Below are 14,897 nucleotides of genomic sequence, written 5' to 3' on the forward strand. Positions count from 1 at the left end.
CCTCCCCGTTCTGTTGGCTTCCATTTAAGATACGTTTTTCAACAGAATCAGTGTAATGAATATGCCCAAGTGGACAGCCACTATAAAATGTGCTCTTGCAACATCTGCATAGTGCAGATCCCAGCCTATGGAATAAAAGTTTGAGGGAGTTCCTCCCTTCTAAACTCCCCTGTGGGATTGTTCTCCATACTGTCAAAAACTAGTTTAATTTAATAACACCAAGAGTGGGGCTTTTATTGCTCAATCTTATTTGTGCTGATTAAACAGACACATACTCAAACTCGCTCACTTTTGATAGACTTAAACCGCTGCAAATTATCGAGATATCAAAGTGTCACCAACAAAAACGTAAACAATAGGACTATAGAAAATGCAGCATTTGGCATTCATTTTTCACATGCAAAAATCACTTTTTGGTAGTGCTCAAAGCATGCCATTCCGAGAGCAGCATTTATTTTTCAACTCGAAGCAATGAGCCCAATCAGTCCTCCATGACAACAAAATAAACTACAGAGTAGGCTAATTAGTCCTTAGTTTTTGGGTTATGCTCAGGTAAAACAATTTGGCTAATCTATATAGTGGCATCAAAGTCTAAATTAACCACTGCCCTAGCAATAGTTGATTAAATTTCAATGCACCTTTTGTTCCTTTGTTCTCCTTTAGATCCAGGGTTCCGTAGTTTGCCACACGTCTTCATTCATAACAAAATTAAACTTTCAAGAACAATGCAATGCCTTTTGTACATCAGTGTGTTATTTGTAAAGTATAATATTAAATGTTGTTGGTGGTGGTTAGTGGTGATTGAAAATTGTATCCTCCACAGGAGGCTGCTGAGGGGAGAACGGCTCATAAAAAAGGCCTGAACGGAGCAAATGGAATGGCATCAAACACGTGTTTGATGTATTTGATACCATTCCACTAATTCCACTCCAGCTATTACCACCAACCCGTCCTCCCCAATTAAGGTGCCACCAACCTCCTGTGGTAGCCTCCAACCAGTGCTAGGACTTCCCCCCTAGCTTCCTAAACTACCTCCCCATATTGGCTTTTGCTTCCCAGTAGAGTGGGCGGATTCAAGCGGTCAATCATGGCTCAGGTAAATAAGTAACCATAATATGGGAAGCTCATTTAAATAATAATGCATATCCTTTCATCATAAATTGTAATTATAAGCCTTTTGGCTCCTACATTACCGGCCCCTAATTGTGGCTGCCATTAACAAAACAATTATATTTTCAACTGAAATCTTCAAGGAGCCATAACTTACAGTGCTTTCGGAAAGTATTCATACCCCTTGACTTTTTCCACATTTTGTTACGTTAGTCTTTATTCTAAAATTGATTAAATATTATTTTTTCCAGCAATCTACACAAAATATCCCATAATGACAAGGACAAACAGGTTTTTAGAAATGTTTGCAAATGTATACAAAATAAAAAACAGATACCTTATTTACATAAGTATTCAGACCCTTTGCTATGAGACTCCAACTTGAGCTCAGGTGCATCCTGTTTCAATTGATCATCCTTGAGATGTTTCTACAACTTGATAGGAGTCCACCTGTGGTAAATTCAATTGATTGGAAATGATCTGGAAAGGCACACACCTGTCTATATAAGGTCCCACAGTTGACAGTGCATGTCAGAGCAAAAACCAAGCCATGAGGTCGAAGGAATTGTCCGTAGAGCTCCGAGACAGGATTGTGTCGAGGCACAGATGTGGGGAAGGGTACCAAAACATTTCTGCAGCATTGAAGGTCCCCAAGAACACAGTGGCCTCCATCATTCTAAATGGAAGAAGTTTGGAAACACCAAGAACCTTCCTAGAGCTGGCTGCCCGGCCAAACTGAGCAATTGGGGGAGAAGGGCCTTGGTCAGGGAGGTGACCAATAACCCAATGGTCACTCTGACAGAGCTCTAGAGTTCCTCTGTGGAGATGGGAGAACCTTCCAGAAGGACAACCATCTCTGCGGGCGGCAGGTAGCTTAGTGGGTAAGAGTGTTGTGCCAGTAACCGAAAGGTCGCTGGTTCTAATCCCCGAGCCGACTAGGTGAAAAATCTGTCGATGTGCCCTTAAGCAAGGCACTTAACCCTAATTGCTCCTGTAAGTCGCTCTGGATAAGAGCGTCTGCTAAATGACTAAAATGTAAAATGTAAAATGTCTGCAGCACTCCACCAATCAGGCCTTTATGTTAGAGTGGCCAGGCAGAAGCCACTTCTCAGTAAAAGGCACATGACAGTCCACTTGGAGTTTGCCAAAAGACACTTAAAGACTCTCAGACCATGAGAAACAAGATTCTCTGGTCTGATGAAACCAAGATTGAACTCTTTGGCCTGAATGCCAAGCTTCACGCATGGAGGAAACCTGGCACCATCCCTACGGTGAAGCATGGTGGTGGCAACATCATGCTGTGGGGATGTTTTTCAGCGGCAGGGACTGGGAGACCAGTCAGGATCGAGGCAAATATGAACGGAGCATAGTACAGAGAGATCCTTGATGAAAACCTGCTCCAAAGCACACAGCCAAGACAACGCAGGAGTGGCTTCGGGACAGGTCTTTGAGTGGCCTAGCCAGAGCCCGGACTTGAACCCGATCTAACATCTCTGGACAGACCTGAAAATAGCTGTGCAGCAACGTTCCCCATTCAACCTGACTGAGCTTGAGAGGATCTGCAGAGAGGAATGGGAGAAACTCCCCAAATACAGGTGTGCCAAGCTTGTAGCCTCATACCCAAGAAGACTCAAGGCTGTAATCGCTGCCAAAGATGCTTCAACAAAGTACTGAGTAAAGGGTCTGAATATGGGGTATTGTGTGTAGATTGATGAGGAGGAAAAAACAATTTAATCAATTTTAGAAAAAGGCTGTAAAGGAACAAAATGTGGAAAAAGTCAAGGGGTCTGAATACTTTCCGAATGCACTGTAAATCTTCATATTCAAAACTCAATTTCTTCTTTCTTCCTAATATCATACTGTACACCCCAAAAGCTATTTAATCCATAATTCTGAATGAGGGTGTACTTTTCGGGTATATATAATAATCTGGAGCATAGCTTGGTGATGGGTCATTCCAAGACAGATGTTTTGGTCTTAAGGACTATGCTCCTTACATGACCCGTTGAGTCCTGAATAGGTTTAATGAGCCTTCCCATCATCCAAGTTTCCCTGGGTGTTGTGCTGTCCACGATAAGCACCAAATCATCTGTTCTGAGACTCCTTTTCTTGAGGTTCCACTTTTGCCTTTCTTGCATCAAAGGAAGGTTCTCCCTTATCCATCTAGGCCAGAACAGATCCATAAGGTATTGTATCTGTCTCCATCTCCGTCTGGAATATGAGTCGTCCTTCCTGAATAGTCCAGGTGGCATGATGGGTTTTCCTTTCAACTGCAGTAAGTGATTAGGCGTGAGAGCTTCAAGGTCATTGGGATCGTCAGATACAGCAGTAATTGGGCGATCTTTCAAGATGGCTTCCACTTCACATAAAGCTGTTTGCATGCCTTCTTCATCCAATGGCTGCTGTCTCAGGGCCGATGTTAGTATGGACTTCACCTGACGGATCAGTCGCTCCCACACACCTCTGTGGTGGGATCCAGTGGGTGGGTTGAATACCCACTTTATTCCATCAGGCAACAAGTTATTTTGAATCTTTCCATGATTCAATCCCTTCAGCGGCCACGCTTCACCTCTATCGGTCCAAAGTAGTCCGTGCTCACATGTAAATGGTGGCAGGTCAGGTGATACACGGCTCTTGGGGAGGTTAGCCATTATTTTAAGATCTTTCTTGTAGCAGAGTTGGCATGCACTATCCAATACCTCTGTCTTAATTTGGAGAGCATATGATTCCGTCCACTGTGTATAATCTGCTTGTGTATGTTTCTCAAGATGAATGTGGCGAGGTGGCTGCCTTTACCAGGAATGACAGGATATTTGATATCCTCTGGCATTGCAGCCCTCCTCAACCTTCCTCGAACTCTCAGTAGTCCATCCTGCAGAATAGAATCCAGTCTGAAGATGGTGCGGTTTCTTTTGACATGCCCATATTCCTTCAGATCAGCAATCTCCTGAGGGAAAGATTGCCACTGGCTGCATCTTACAATGGATTTCTCAGCCTGTGTCATGTCCTTAACAGACAAGCTTTGCGCACCCAAAAAGCTCTGAACTACTTCATATGCTTTTCTACAGCCTTTTTATTTTAACTTTGTGTCAGTTATTTTCTGACACAGTTGCTGCAGAACAAATCTTACTTTCAGTAGCCTAGCTACATCTCTTTAAAAACACCTCCACTCTGAGAAGTGTTCCAGCAGTGTGGCTGTTGGATCCTGAAGTCCCTTGACTGTTACATGATTCACAGTGATCTTCTTGTCCTCTGGGTCATCTACTGAAATCTCTTTGATTTCCCCTTGCAGTTTTGGCCATTGAACCTCACCCTTTAACATAAATTCTGGGCCAGTTATCCATCGCTTTGATTGGAGAAATGTCTCCGCATTCATTCCTCGAGGAGCATCATCTGCTGGGTTGAGCTTTGATGTCCCGTACCTCAATTGAGAGGGTCTGGACCTTTCCCTTATGACTAAGACGAATGTGTGGAATCTTCTTGATTCATTTGAAATGTCCAGAATACAGACTCCTCCAACTTGATTTCAGGCTCATCTCTCAGCATTGAATCCATCCTCACAGCCAAAACAGCAGCCCCAACTCCAGCCTGGGGATGGTCGTTTACTTTTCCATAACCAGCGGGTTTAATACATCTGGACACATGGAAACAAGTCAATTGTTCTAAATCAAAAAGCCATTTCCTCTACTGCACAGCAAAGACCGCTGGGATCTCCCTATCCCATCCACAGTCTAGTCTACATAGCGCTTGGAGTATTTTTCTTCCAGTCAGGACAAATGAAGCCAAAAATCCTAGAGGGTCATACACAGAGCAGACGACTAATAGTATGCCTCTTCTGGTGATAGTTTGGTCTTTCATGGCTGTTCTGATGGAGAGGGTGTCCTCTTGAACATCCCACTGCACTGAAAGTGCTTTGTCTACTGGTAAGGTCTCTCTATCCAGGTCGAGCTCCTTAACATCCTTGGCTCTCTCTTCAGGCAATGAGCCCAGGACAGCACGACTGTTGCTGATCCATTTTGTGAGCTTAAATCCTCCTTCTGCACAGACTGCCATCAGATCCTTGACAAGAGTGATAGCTTCACATTCTGAGGGCACTGATTTTAGAAGGTTGTCCACATAAAAGTTAATTTTTACAGTTTTACAGATCTTATCATCGTACTTATCCCTGTTGTCATCTGCGGTTTTCTTTAGTGCAAAACTAGCACAACTGGTAGAGGAGACAGCTCCAAACAGATGAACTGTCATCCGGTACTCAGCCAGTGGTTGGCTTGTGTCTCCATCAGGCCACCAGAAGAATCACAGGAAGTCCACATCTTGTGGGGATACTCTGACCTGGTGAAATATGCCCTCTATGTCAGCCATTACAGCAATGGGCTCCTTGCGAAACCTCAGCAGAACGCCTAGGAGGGTGTTTGAAAGATCTGGGCCTTGCAGCAGCTCTTTGTTGAGTGAAGTGTCCTTGAACAAAGCATTACAGTCAAAAAACACTGATATGTTTCTTTGTTGGGTGTTACACCCAATGGTGTGGGATGTACCACACTGATCCATCCTGCCGGAGAAGCTGGTTCTGAAAATTTTGTTTTCTTTCTTTAATGTTTGATTTGCACAGGCACGATGGCGAAACTACAGCCTTTGTTGCCGGCCCCAGTGTGGCCACTTGTGGAAAGAGAAACCATAGCATTGCACACAGTGCCCTCAGTTGTCTCTCCAGCAGACTCTCTGGAAGAACTTTCAACCCTCTCCTCCACTTTAGTGTGTAGCACACTGGGGTGTTTTCTTCTCACAAATATCACATGTTAATTTCCTCGTGCAATCTTTGCTCATATGACCTTTTAATCAAGCATCCAAAGCAGATGCCTTTATACCTCAGAAACTCAACCTTTTCTTTATGTGGCTTTGACCTCCTTTTGCATGCTTCCATAGTGTGGTGTGGTCGCCAGAACAGAACATGCATGGTTTCTACAGTGCAACCTTCTGACTTGTTTCCTTTTCACTTTGGTGAGGTTTCTCTTTTTCAGTCACAGGACTGACAAGTGTAGCATAGCTTCCCTTGCTTCCTGACTTCAGCTGAAGCTTTGGTTTTAGGGTTTGGGGTTTGGGTTTTGGAGTTCTATTCCCAGTGAAAGGGTCTTGGATATCTCCAAAAACTGGATCAGAGGTGATGCAGGCCTGGCTCTCAATGAAAAGGTTTCTGAAACAATCTTGTTTGTTAGTTCATTCTTGAATATCACAGGCTACAGATCTCCACTTGTCTCTTAAGTTTGAATGGTAATTTTAAAATGATTATTCTCATGTTTGAGGTGATATTCATTTAATCCATAAATCCAATATGTTGCATAGCATTGCAGCATCCTCGCCAGAAAAGTGTGTATGCCTGAAGAGCATTACCATCCTCAGTTTCAATGGCAGACCAGCCCAAAGCTTTCTCCATGTAAGCAGTTGATATTCTCATTCCATTTCCAAAATGCTGTTCTAATGGCCTCCTAGCTTCCCTGTAACCCACCCCAGGTTCCATATGATGACAGCTGCGGACTAGTTCTCTTGCTTGACCATTTTGTATATTGCTCTAAGAAATAAAGCTTTGCTTTGTCTGTGTAGAACATCAGCAAATATAACCTGCTCAGAATTGTTTGGCATATTGGTGCCACCTGCTGGCCATGATGATATATGCTGGTGGCTACTCCTAGGCCATACGTCTTGACTGCGCTTTGGGTTCAGGTGAGGACTAGTGTACATTTCATCCTCCTCTGGTGAGTTCTCCACAGAAGATGGATTGAACTTTTCCAGGGTTCTAAGAGGCCTCATTCTTCTGGACTCCTCATGAAATAAATTCATACCATCCTTTGGCGTCTTTGTTCCCATTTGGAAGGAATCTTCATGTTCTTCCAGAACTTTGACTTTGGCATTAGATGCTGCTATTTGGGCTTGCATTTTCAGGTTTTCCTTTTTGGCTTTTAGCTCAGCTAGTATTTTTGCTTCTGAGTGCTTCTGCCTTGGCCAAGAGAGCAGCTCTTTTAGCTTCAGCTTGTATCCTACTTGAAGTGGATGAAGCTTTTGAGGGTCTCCTAGAGTTTTTTGATGCACTGTCATCGGCATCTATTTCAGGGGGATGTTCAGTGGTCAGAGATTTTGCATCACCAACTTATTTATCCACATTATCCAGAAATCCATCAAACCTTATAATTTGGGGGTCAAACCAATCCCTTGTCATCATCTAATAATAGAGCTTGAACGGATTTATGCTGTATGAATTCATTCAGTATACTTTGAAACCCATCCGCAAGAAAAGTAACTTAGTCAACATTTTCTTTATTAACCATGAGCGCTTTTATTTTAATGTTTCCTTGTAGGGCAAAACTTAGTCAGTTTTTGCTCTGCAGCCATAGGCACAATTTTTTTCCATCTTCGGTTTTGTCATCCATCATTTACGCAAAGTCACACTTCTTCAATCACGATAATTTGAAATCCAAATTTTGTATTTGCAATCTAGTATTTGTTTCAGTTGTGTTGATCAGGCACACTGATTTAGTGTTTCCATTCCATGAGCAGGCATTGAGCAGCCTAGAACGACAAACAGATTTAAACTATTTCATAATATTCACAATCCCCACAAGTAGCAACAATCAACAGCATTTGCAAACATTTATTTATTCCATGTAGTTATCGTATCCGTAAACACACAATTAATCTATTTATCGATAGCTTTTACGTGCACAAGCCCTTTGTTCATTTATAAATCCTGCGTCGGCATTTTCCGTTATTATTCACAAGCAAGCGAAATCCATAAAGCGTACAGTTTCCAACTTGATGTAGTGGCTTCCAAGTCTAAATTAGCCACTGCCATAACAATAGTTGATTAAGTTTCAATGCACCTTTTTGTTCCTTTGTTCTCCTTTAGATCCAGGGTTTCGTAGTTTTCATTCATAACTAAATTAAACTTTCAAGAACAATATTTTTACATTTTAGTCATTTAGCAGACGCTCTTATCCAGAGCGACTTACAGTTAGTGAGTGCATACATTATTTTTTTATTTTTTCATACTGGCCCCCCATGGGAATCGAACCCACAACCCTGGCGTTGCAAACGCCATGCCCTCCCCTACCCTGGACGACGCTGGGCCAATTGTGCGCCGCCCCATGGGTCTCCCGGTCGCGGCCGGCTACGACAGAGCCTGGATTCGAACCAGGATCTCTAGTGGCACAGCCACTGCGCCACTCGGCACTCGGGAGTACATCAGTGTGTTATGTGTAAAGTATAATATGAAATGTTGGTGGTGGTTGGAAATTGTGTAGCCTCCAACCAGTGCTAGGACTTCCCCCCTAGCTTCCTAAACTACCTCCCCATATTGACTTTTGCTTCCCAGTAGAGTGGGCGGGTTCAAGCAGTCAATTATGGCTCAGGTAAATAAGTAGCCATAATATAGGAAGCTCATCTAAATAATAATGCATATCCTTCAAATTAATCATAAATTATAATTCTTCTTTAAAGGGCCTTTTGACTCCTACAATCGATATTTCCAAGTCCTATTCTTGAAGATCAAGGGGTATTCAATTAGTTGGAACGACTGGAAATCAGATTTTTTTTATGTAAAGATCTAGCCTAATTGTATTATTAGGCTTATCTGTAGTAGAAAGCAATGGGTTAGAAGAAGCCTACAGAACCAACCCAGAAAGTAAAATGCAACATCCATTTATGGCCAGCTATGTAAACTCGAACATTGATTTATCCTGGAATAGATGTTGTTCAGTTGGTAATATTCATTTTGGTCTTCTTTTAATGCCTCTTAAGCAGGTTGAAGTTTATTGGGATGAGTTTTGTCCTTTAGGCAGAACTGGGCGATTTCCTCTAAATGGGCCAGCTGCAAAGTCATAATGGGTATATTGTAAAAATTCTGAAAACAAAAATGTTTTTTTTTGGTTTTTAATTTAAGGTTAGGGTTAAGCATTAGGGTTAGCAGTGTGGTTAGGGTTTAAAAAAATCAGATTTTATGACTTGGGGCAGTGCCAGCTAGTGACCACCAGAACAAGATTCATGAAGAAAAACGCTAACCTGCGCCTCTTAAGGGGAAAGTAATCTAAAAGTAACATAAAGTAATCAGATTATGTTACTAAATTTGGGTAATCCAAACGTTACATTACTGATTGCAATTTTGGACAGGTAACTAGTAACTGTAACTGATCACATTTAAAAAAAGTAATCTACCCAACAATGCCGTTATGTACATTTGTATTATGCAAATGCAATGATGCCAGCAATTCAAATTCTAGACTCTGTGTAGTTTACTTGCAGCATTCAGAGAGATGCTCGAAAAGTAAACCATTGAATTGCACAGTTCCGAAAAACCTAGCCATCAGCTATCAGTGTAGAATGTTGAAGTAGCTCAGAGAGAGGTACTGTAGCTCATCCAAGCAGGTCGTTGAAATACTATACATTTTCTCTCTACTATCACCTTTGACCAACTTTTCTGTCCAACATACCATTGGACATAGGTTTAACATGTTAAAGCCTATGGTGAAAGGCCCAACTTTTGGCTCCTCTGTGTTGGCCCTGACCCCACACAGACACAGGGCTGGCTGAAGGCGTCCGCATGCTTCCCAACCGAAACAGTTCGGAAGATGTTCGTGCATATATTACGACGACATTTTGTGACGTTTTGTAATTCAGTAAGGGTTTTTTCGGCTCTTTGCGCACATTACATTTTTTCTTGAGGCAAGCCAAAGTTCGGAGCCGAAGTCTATGCCCCTTCATCGGTGATTGGTCAACAGTAGGGATTCTTCAATAAAGTCTTTGTTGTAATTCAAGGAGATGACTCGTTTTCATGCACATTTTTTCATTGCGAAATATTGCACCAAACATCTTAGTTGGATGTAAAATTGCGCAACTAAGATCTCCTCCACAGAAACGTCAAAATTAATGACAGATTTCTTGAGTTATCTTAAATTAATTCGGACTATTTTGAGGAAGTGTATACTGGCTATGGCATCTCAAAATGGACAAACAGTACTATTGCCACCTTTTTCTAATTTTTCAAGCGAAGGTATTTTAATGGAGTATGCGAGCACACTGAAGCATGCTGACGCCTTAAGACTCTGAAGATCTGCCACTCACACACTATGTAAAACCCCATCTCATCCGTTAGCCGATCAATTAGGCGGCGGAAAGGGTTATTAAGAGTGTGTGACAAAAAATGTCTGTCTGTCTTTTTGTCTGTCATTATAGGCCTAAAATCTAGTCTGAAAGAGCAGATTAGACATATGGTTTGATACATAGAGAAGGGTCTCAGTCCCCCTGTGTGTCTGTCATCTTTAAAGATTACATGTGTTTTAAGGGAGCCTTATTTTGGCTATAGCCAGGCCCATCGTTGATTCTAGAGCTATCATAATGTGTGGCTCTGCATAGATCCATTGAGATGGGTCGAATCCCGCAGTGTGGATAGAAAAAATATATTCTCACCAGGGTTAAGGTCTGTATTAGTGAGTAAACAGCAGGCTGAAGACTGATGCGGCTGCAGATAACTGCTGCTGAGAAGAAGTGATTACTCAGTCTGGTTTCAAGGCTACAGAATCCAAACTGGACCTGGGCTTGGACATGATAGCTACAGCAGAGACTGAGTTTTTGCTGATTATCTGATCTTGGAAAATCTGCAATATCATTGCATAGCATACCTACATCTGTATCCTATAGTTGGAATCAACCTGTCAAGTAGCCTTTTGTTGTGTGTTGTGTGTTGATGTCCTAAAGTTGATACTTGGATATCATGAAAAAATTACAAGGTACGATACTCAATAAAATAAAGCAAGTTTTATTTTATCTTCAACATCTTTTATACAATTAGGCCTAGTTAGACAGGGACATACAGATTGGGTGAACAGCGGAGTAAACAAAAAGAGTAGCATTTGGTCAGGAAGGACAAGAGGTCACGGAGACAAAGGACTGAAATGCCACAAAACAAACAGATGCGGCGTTGCAGACGGAGACACCGTGTTATCTTCTATTGGTCGGTGGTGGTTGTGCAGAAGAACTCAGCGGAGTCTGCAAAAGTCTGGTTTTCAGGGGAAAAGGAAGCGAGCCTGTGACTCAACTTGTGCTTTTGGACGTGCGCCTCGCTGTTTACAGTCCACTGTGAAACATATAGCAGTTAGCTACGGCACGTTTGCTAGCTGGCTCTCTGAAGGGGTTTCCATCCAGAATTGCGACACCTCATCTTAACTCCTCCTTCACATTTACTCGATTTGTTGAACACTGCAGAAGAGAACCTCCCCCAACAGTTAAAAAAAAAAAAATTATTCTCGTCATGACCAGAATGTGGGGCATGTAGTTTCAGGCGTTTCATATACGCCTGCTACGTTAGGTTATTGTGCAGGGGCCTGATTGTGTGTTGTTATTGGCTGATAACTGTTGTATAAGAGAACCAGGTCTGTGATGGTGATGGTGGAGATGATGAAGATCATGCCAATGTAGGCCTTTCCTGTGTGTGGCGAAGGGGGAGAGCTTTCTGATGGATGGATATATCATCTTGGTGGATGTGTGTGAGCTGCCATAGAGATGTAACCTGAAACCTGTCAGCCATTAATGTGATGGTGATGGTGGAGATGATGAAGATCATGCCAATGTAGGCCTTTCCTGTGTGTGGCGAAGGGGGAGAGCTTTCTGATGGATGGATATATCATCTTGGTGGATGTGTGTGAGCTGCCATAGAGATGTAACCTGAAACCTGTCAGCCATTAAGTCGTTCAGATCCTGACCTTCCCTTTTAAAAAGCTGAACTGCCCTTGGACCGGCTGCTGATAGGGCCAACTTCCACTACACTCTGTAGACAGTGACATTGCACTTTTCACTGTAACAATAGGATCAAGTAGCCTTTAGACCAGGGGTGTCAAACGTACAGTCCCGCAAGGGGGGTGGGAAATTAACTAAATATACTTTAAAATGACTAAAACCAAATCGAAACTGTGTAGAAATGATAATGGACCTACATTGATAGACAGTCAGGGAGCATCGAAAATGAGTTTGACATCCCTGCTCTAGACACTAATCTGAAGTTAGTTTAGCATTTTCTGCCCTAATAGATGAGTTTAGGATTTGGGGAGAGTGAGCTGATCCTAGACATGTGCCTTGTAGGCCCTACTACCTAGTGCCTACAGAAAAGTTCTACCCAGAGTTGTAGTGGTGACAGCAGCAGACATGAGTGTGCATCAGTATTTTGGGCGCTTCATTCCTCCCTCCCTCCCTCCTTTTCTTCTTCCCTCATCTTCCCGGCAGACGTGTGTTTTGGAATGCTACCGCCCTCAGCCCCCCCCCCCCCCCCTTGTCTTTCCCCCTCCCTATCGTCACTCCCCCCTCTCTCTCACTCCCTACCACTTATACAAGCGTCTGTTAGTGTAGAAACTGAGTTTCCGTTCTGGCACTCAAAGGGTTAAAAACTGCTTTTCTCTCTCTCTCGCTCTCGCTCTCTCTCTCTCTCTCTCTCTCTCTCTCTCTCTCTCTCTCTCTCTCTCTCTCTCTCTCTCTCTCTCTCTCTCTCTCTCTCTCTCTCTCTCTCTCTCTCTCTCTCTCTCTCTCTCTCTCTCTCTCTCTCTCTCTCTCTCTCTCTCTCACATACACACACATGCTCACACACAATCACTCGCCAACCGGTTTAGACTGGTTCTTAGAAAAAGTGCTTTGTCTCCCTATGAATCCTGGGAAGGGTCATGTGTGCCTCAGTGATGTCAGAGAGGTTGAAAAAAAACTTGAGTCCGCTTTCTTTTATCAGATGAGATGTATGTGTGTGTGTGTGGCCCAGGTACAGTAATGAGTGTGGCAGTGTGTGCTGCATGTTTGCCGCCAAACTACCCTATTCTGGTTAATGTGGCTGTTTTTTCCCAAAGCCGTAGCTTCCTGCCGTGCGTCACTGGGCAGACAAGGGGCCTGAGTGAGTGTTCTGTTTATTTATGGAGGTCAGCATTGGGACCCCAGTCCGCATGTATGACGCAGGACACAACTCCTCACTGTACTGTCTGTCTATAGTGTCTGTCTGTCTGTTAGTATGACTGTGATTAGTCTCGGAGTATCTCCTACAGACAGTCTAGTCTTGCCTCAGTCTAGTCAAGTCTCTCTACTTGTTTCCTGGCACCTCGTCTAACTGTTTCCCTATAGCTGTCTTCCTCTGTGTGTGCGTGCATGCGTGTGTGTGTGTATAAATGGGAAGCAGGGATTAAGACCAGCTAGCATCTGGGTAGCTGGCACCAAGGTGGTCATGTGTGTTCCAATCCCATAGCCATCAGTCCCATTGACAGACAAGAGTGAGAGAGAGGGAGAGAGGGAACTACTGTAAGTCTCTCTCCATTCTGTCCCACAGGACAACATCTGGTGCCCACTTAGCTAGCTTAATAGAGAGGGACTGAATCTGGCGTGGTGTTTTGCCTCTGTCCTCAGTAAATGCTTCAAGGTCAGCTGGGCTTTATCTCTAAAAATGGATTCAAGGTCAGCTATGCCTGTCCAAGTTCTATACACTTTGTTTTACAACTGATTTGAGGTCAGCTATACCCATCCTGGTCCAAGGCTATATGCTTTACTGTCTATTGATGTCAGCTTTGTCTATTCAAGTGAATGTCTGACCAACTCGTCTTCTGTCCGTCTCTTTGTAGGGGGATGTCTGAGGAGGCTGTTCGTCAGACGCGCAGTCAGAAGAGGGCGCTGGGGAGAGAAGTCCCGTCCCCTGATTCCGAAGCCCCTCCCACTGAGTCCGACAGCAAGAAGCCCAAATTAGACCGGGCAGAGACTGGAGCTCCAGACCAGGATGATGAGAGCTCAACTAAACCACAACCACAACCCGAAACCACAAAAGATGACCTAGACCATTTTAAACCTGTGGTCAAGCCTGAGAAGGAACCAGAACTACCCCAGTTAACATTACCGCTAGTGTTACCGTCCCAACCAACAAAGGAGCCAGAGCCGGACCGGGCCCCGAAATGGTCAGAACCGAGCTTAGACAACCGGACTGAGTGGAATGACCACAGCGACCGGGTCAGGGTGAAGGGGGTGGTGCCTCTAGATGGGCGGAACAGGACTGTGCGGTCGGAACCGAAGGTGGCTAGTGGTATGATGGCGGCAACGGAGGTGAAGGCTACCATTAAAGTGGAGGTCCAGACAAGAGAGCAGGCGCTGGATATGAGCACGTCTAGAGGGTGAGACCACACTGTATTTATTCTCCTAAAAACTGATGTGAGAGAAGCTCCTTTTACTATAGTTCTAGTACCATTTACTCTATGCCATTCAAAACTGACTTGAGGTCAGGGGGGGGGGCGTAGTGAGAGATCAATGAGATAAAAAGAAAGTTGTTTTTAAGAAGATTTTGTAATTGGAATCTTCATTGCTCTTATTGAACGGAGTACCTACTATTTGCGGTGTGGGGGGCAAGGAGGGGGGGGGGCAGTTTTATTTTTATTTTTCAAAAGAAAACTGTCCTTCAAAACTTCCCGTGCCTGGCCCTCCCTCCATTTTCCCCTGTCACCACCTGAACCCTAAAACTCCCCTCCACAAAATGAAGCCTGTGTGTCACAAACCGGTTCCAACCAGCCATTGCCATGGTTTCCACAGTGGAAGGAACAGTGAGGGGAGGGGGGGCGGTGTGAGAGGCAGGGTCACGTGATGATGCCTGAGTGGAGGGTCATGTGACCTGCTTTGGATGAGTGATTAATCCACAGGAAGTGGTAATGGGGCGACACACATGCACACACACACTCTCAAGGTGCTAAGCCCTGAGGAGGACGAGGCTGCTTATTGTAATGCCCACTTCTGAGAAT

General features: G+C 43.8%; 1 protein-coding gene across 6 annotated transcripts in view; it reads left to right on the forward strand.

Annotated features, from left to right (window-relative positions):
• The window catches only part of LOC311146889 (transcriptional repressor p66-alpha-like), a 56,366-nt gene that overhangs the window by 16,493 nt on the left and 24,976 nt on the right, over positions 1 to 14,897 (forward strand). For 4 of the 6 annotated variants that reach the window (XM_084183507.1, XM_084183510.1, XM_084183509.1 and 1 more), the window contains exon 2: positions 13,740 to 14,279. In XM_084183507.1, the coding sequence (XP_084039633.1) occupies positions 13,744 to 14,279 (536 nt within the window). In that variant the 5' untranslated portion in view covers positions 13,740 to 13,743. Of the gene's footprint in view, positions 1 to 13,494; positions 13,576 to 13,739; positions 14,280 to 14,897 lie in introns of those variants that run through there. The other 2 variants (XM_084183506.1, XM_084183508.1) reach the window with 1 other exon arrangement.

This window comes from Coregonus lavaretus, assembly GCF_964263955.1.
Source record: "Coregonus lavaretus genome assembly, chromosome: 19".
Taxonomy (NCBI): domain Eukaryota; kingdom Metazoa; phylum Chordata; class Actinopteri; order Salmoniformes; family Salmonidae; genus Coregonus; species Coregonus lavaretus.